The sequence below is a fragment of the Nyctereutes procyonoides genome, unplaced genomic scaffold, assembly GCF_905146905.1.
Source record: "Nyctereutes procyonoides isolate TBG_1078 unplaced genomic scaffold, NYPRO_anot_genome, whole genome shotgun sequence".
NCBI classification, from domain to species: domain Eukaryota; kingdom Metazoa; phylum Chordata; class Mammalia; order Carnivora; family Canidae; genus Nyctereutes; species Nyctereutes procyonoides.
This window is the reverse complement of record NW_026575146.1, coordinates 59,958,050-59,963,221: the sequence shown is the minus strand read 5'-3', so window position 1 is coordinate 59,963,221 and position 5,172 is coordinate 59,958,050. Positions and strand designations below refer to the sequence as shown.

Here is a 5,172-nt window from a genome sequence, read left to right as displayed (position 1 = left end):
TTATGCAACAAATGTTCACACTGGAAAACCCTGAATTATGAGAATATGGATGATTTCAATTTCATTTTTCTTGATATAATTTAGTGTAAGGGCCATTCCTAACTTTATAATAAAGGAAAACTTCACATATTGACTAACCTTACGTAAGTATACAAAATAGTTTAGAAGTAGAAAAAAACATCTATACAACTGTAAAAGGTCCAAGAACAGAAAGATGGGCAAAGGGAGGAAAGTTGTAAACAGTGAAAGGTGGGGAGGAAAGGGGAGGTAGGGGTGGGGAGAGGGGTGGAGCCTGGGCCATAAACTCAGGTCTAAGTGGTCACCCAGGGGCTATAAAAGCTTGGTGAAACCTGGCCAGGACAGCAGCCTGAAGTCCAGGATTGGAACACAGGCAGAGGCTGCAGTCTCTGGAGAAAAACAAACGTCCGGAGCAGAAGCGATCTGTCCAAGATGCTGCGCCGGTTCTTGTCCCACCTGCTAGGTGTCTGGCTGCTACTAAGCCAACTTTCCAGAGAGATCCCAGCCACGGGTGACAAGATACTTAAGGCATGTGGTCGCGATTATGTCCGCCTACAGATTGAGGTCTGCGGCTCCAGCTGGTGGGGGAGAAAGGCTGGCCAGCAGCGGGAACGTCGGCAGATATCCGAACCCCTGGCAGGTGAGCGCTCCGCCCCGCTCCGTTCCGCACTTCCCATTGGTTGTCGGCCGGCTGCCGCCGACCACTGAGAACCGCACCTGCTCTGCCCGCTCCAGAACCCTGGCTCGGGCTTCCCGAGCACAGCCCTGCCTCTGAGGCTGCTGATGCCTCCAAGTTTGCATCCCCCCCCCCCCCCCCCCGGGAGTCTCACCGGGGATCTCAGGAGAGGGAGGGAAAGCAGTGGGAACAACAAAGGCTTCTCCTGAGAGGCACCTGGTGCCCTTCACATCCTGGCCACCGGGATGATGGGGATCCGGAGGGGCGGAGCCACAGATGAAGAGAGGTTGCCAGGACCCGTTAGAGGTGGGCCCATTGTACTGGACCCCAGAGTCAAGTCTGTGGGGCCATGCGGAGGGAGTGCTGACAGCTGGGGTAACTGGACTGGGCATCTTAACTTGAGAGCACTGGAGGCAAACAGTCCATTGTGTGCTGGTTTGAGTGTCCCAGGGCATGGGGGCAGAACTCAGAGACCACTGAGAGGGTCCTGGAGTGGTAAATACCAACTGTCTTACTAAGGGCTCTACTCCCTTGCAAAAAAGCTGGGCTGTGGCTCACACCCTCCAAAATATCCTTTTATTTTTATTTGTAAACTTCACCAAAGGGGAGAGCCTAGCCTCCCATCCTTTTTGCCCTGGACCTTGAAGTTCATTTGTGAGAGAAGGGATTGGAGAGAAAGAAAATGGCCTGGTCTCCCACAGGAGAAACTGAAGGGGACCTAAAGTCAAGGGATATTTGACCTCCAAACAGCTGAAAACCACATTGATGCATCAAACATTTAGAAGCTGCAGTGGGTTTTCTCAATAAGCAAGACCCTAGAATTGAGTACAACTCAACTCTGGAATAGTTTTTTGTTTTTTTTTTAACTCTGGAATAGTTTAAAAACAAAAAACACTTCATTAGGAATAAACTATTTATAAAGATAAATTGGAAGCTAAGTTTAAGTAGCAATTCAAACTTTCACAGACTATTCTAATCAGGGTAGTGGGGTCATGAAATTCAGAAAAGGTAAGCTCAATTATGAGTAACTTAGTGTTTCACATTTCACAACATATATGCAATTTATGATAAATCACAATCATATTTTATAGGCTATCTATCCTGTAGATGAGTGACTCTCATGTAAAATCATGGCGCACACTAACCACACTTACTTCTCTTTATGGGATTTAAAGCAGAATTATAAAGCTATTTACTTTTCTACATTATTGGTCAGAGACTGATTTACTTAATGCAAGGTTTTACAGAATTCTTATACATTATTAAAAGAGTACTACAAAGTTTAGGAATTTACTGATTCAAAGTAGGAACGGCCAGAATTCATTTTATGTCCTTGTTAATTCACTTTTTCTGAATAAATAATATGCTCATACTAAAGACTGAAGCATATACATAAATACAATAAGAAAAATGAAAAACATACAGATATTAAAGACTTTGAAAAAATACGTGAATTTAATGAGAAACTAGAAATATCTGTATTAAATGAGGAACTGGAAAGCAATGTTAATGAGATATGTAGGAGTACTTGCCTGGCTCAGTGGGTAGAGCATGTGACTCTTGATCTCAGGGTTGTATGTTTGAGCCTCATTGTGGTTACAGAGATTACTTAAAAACAATATCATAAAAAAATCTGGAGATATATATGTAAATCTCCTGATTTTCACTTAACATTATATTGTAAGCAGTTTCTCACATTGTTATTCTCTAAAAACATAGTTTAAAATTTCTTTGTAATATTCTATGTCATTAATCTACCATATATATATAACCATTCTTAGTGGATATTTAGGTTGTTTCTAAACTATTGCTTAAAAATGATTTTCTGAGCACAATTATATATAGCTATTTTGCCAGATTTCTATTTCTATAGGAGAGTACTGTGATTTTAAAGTATTTCCAAAGAACTCTCTTTATTGCTAGCCAGTACACAATTTAATTGAAAACAGCCTAACATAATATAGCCTGCAAATGATGATCAAGAAAAATATTTAAATTACTAGTTAAGAATCTTTTGGAAGTAAAAAAAAAAAAAAAAAAAAAAGAAAGGCTCTCTTGGAAGTATATGTCAATAATTTGTGATTCATGAGTTTAAAACTTCTATTATTAGTTTTTGTTTTCATATTATTAAATTGGTAACTAACCATTTTTTCCTACAATGTTTGCAGAAATAACATTCATTGCACCCATTTTAAAAAATAAGATACTTTTAACTAAAAGAGGCCTGTGGTAGTGAAATTTTAGTTCACAATATAGTGATTAAGAGATGTTTGTATAAATTCAGGTCGATTAGAATATTATCTATTATTTAGACTTAAGAAGGTGAAGTTGTTGATTGCAAAATGTTTCAAAATAAGGTTAAAAAATACTTTTAATAAAAGAGAGCAACACAGGCAACAAAAGCAAAAGTAGACACGTGGAGCTACCTCAAACTGGAAAGTTTCTTCAGAGCAAAGGAAATAATCAGAATGAAAAGGCAGCCTATGGAATAGGAAAAAAACATTTGCAAATCATATATCTGATAAGAATTTAATTTCCAACATATATAAGGAGCCCCTACAACTCAGATCAAGATCTCAGGGTTGTGAGATTGAGCTCTGCTCTGTGCTCAGTGAGGAGTCTGCTTGAGATTCTCTCTCTCCCTCTGACCCTCCTCCCCACTTAAAAAAAAAAAAAAGTATTTTTCAGGATGTGGAAAAACTAGAAACTTTCTACACTGTTAGTGAGAAAAAAAGCAAAATGATACAACACTATAGGAAACACTATGGAGATTCCTCAAAAAATAAGAAAAAAAGAATTGCCGTATGATTCAGAAATCTTCCTTCTGCATATTCATCTAAAATAAATGAAATCAGGATCTTGAAGAGATATTGCCATTCCCACATTCACTGCAGCACTATTCACAATAACCAAGATATCAAAATACATTATATGTCCATCCACAGATTAAAAGGAATGCCAAAAAAAAATAAAAAATAAAAATAAAACGAATGCCAAAAAAACACAGCCTATGGATAAACACAATAGAAATTACAATTGTTTTGCCTAATCCAACTAACTGGCTTTAATTACATGGAAAGTTACTATTAGTTTTTCTCTGCATTCAATAAGGTCCCAACTAGAGAAGGTTTAAATTAGGGCAAAAGAGTTTTATGAGGAGGTTGAGTTAAACTTAGATTTCTGGGGCCTAAATTAATTAATTAATTAATTAATTACTTTATACCCTGTATCTCTGGGGTATAAATTCTCATCTGTCAATTTAGAAATTGAATGAGAAAGAGCATTAGGAGGAAAGATAAAGTACTAGAGTATTGTTTTAGTTGGAGTAAATACTCTGGGGAAAAGAAACTGTTAACTAGATGTGTGAGGAACATCAGAAACTGCTATTTCCTGACTTAGATCACAACAGTTGAAAATTCTGCCTTTTTAACTTTATCCTGAAGCAGTAATTTTCCATCATGAAATATTTGATAAGGATTACTAATATAACTCAGAAATTAGTAACAGGAGAAAATTACCCAGGTAAGAAAAATTAATCTGTTGTCAAATTGAGTGTTTTCAATGACCAAAATGACTGGAAATCAGGGTGAGTCAAAACTGCTGTGATGAAAGCATTAAGGGGACATGAAGAAAAACAACACAAGATCTATGGAATAAAGCAGAATCTTGGTGATGATGTAGTAATTTATGCCACCCAACTATAATACAGTAAGTTGTTTAATCAGGATACTTTGTTGATTCTGTTTTGATGTTTAATTCTCTTAAAATAGAAAAAAAATTCTATGATAGTCCTTTCCTATGTCTATGCAAAATTGTATTGTTTTCCTTGACTTGAGTGTTTCTCTCCCCCCACTTTCTTAAATTTAGAAGTTGTGCCATCCTCCATCATCAATGATCCAGAAATCTTAAGTTTGATGTTGCAATCCATTCCCGGTATGCCACAGGAACTGAGGATAGCAACACGGTCTGGGAAGGAGAAGTTATTAAGAGAGCTACACTTTGCACTTGAAGATTCAAATCTTAACTTGGAAGAAATGAAGAAAACTTTTCTTAACACACAATATGAAGCTGAAGACAAAAGCCTTTCAAAATTAGATAAACATCCCCGAAAAAAGAGAGATAACTACATAAAAATGAGTGATAAATGTTGTAATGTAGGTTGTACCAGAAGAGAGCTTGCTAGCCGATGCTGAGATGAAAGTATTGTGTAATTCATCTACTATTCACAGGCATTCTTAATGACATATTTCACTGATGGCTCTATCACCCCACTGATTATTAAAATTGGAGAAATCATCAGTTGGTGTTTTTCATTTGGTGTGTAACAAAATATTCCTTGCATTATTATAGTTTCTGCTAATAAAAATTTTTATTCCAAAAGTATTTTGCCTTCTTTACTAATTGTATAATTGTTATTGCTTTCTTAATGCTATTAACTTAAAATGACATAATCTTTATCATTTCAACCACACATAATA

The 5,172-nt window shown here is 37.0% G+C and overlaps 1 protein-coding gene across 1 annotated transcript; it reads left to right on the top strand.

The window, feature by feature from the left end:
* The first annotated feature begins 340 nt into the window (after window positions 1-340).
* LOC129500613 (prorelaxin) lies at window positions 341-4,915 on the top strand. The gene is made up of 2 exons (XM_055311222.1): window positions 341-658; window positions 4,562-4,915. The coding sequence occupies exons 1-2, from the start codon at window positions 451-453 to the stop codon at window positions 4,885-4,887; spliced, it is 534 nt and encodes a 177-aa protein (XP_055167197.1). The 5' UTR covers window positions 341-450; the 3' UTR covers window positions 4,888-4,915.
* Window positions 4,916-5,172: the final 257 nt, after the last annotated feature.

Coding starts and splice junctions, on each gene's coding strand:
- LOC129500613 (XM_055311222.1), top strand. CDS start 451: ATGCTGCGCCGGTTCTTGTCCCACCTGCTAGGTGTCTGGCTGCTACTA. Junction 659..4,561: donor GATATCCGAACCCCTGGCAG/GTGAGCGCTCCG, acceptor TCTTAAATTTAG/AAGTTGTGCCATCCTCCATC.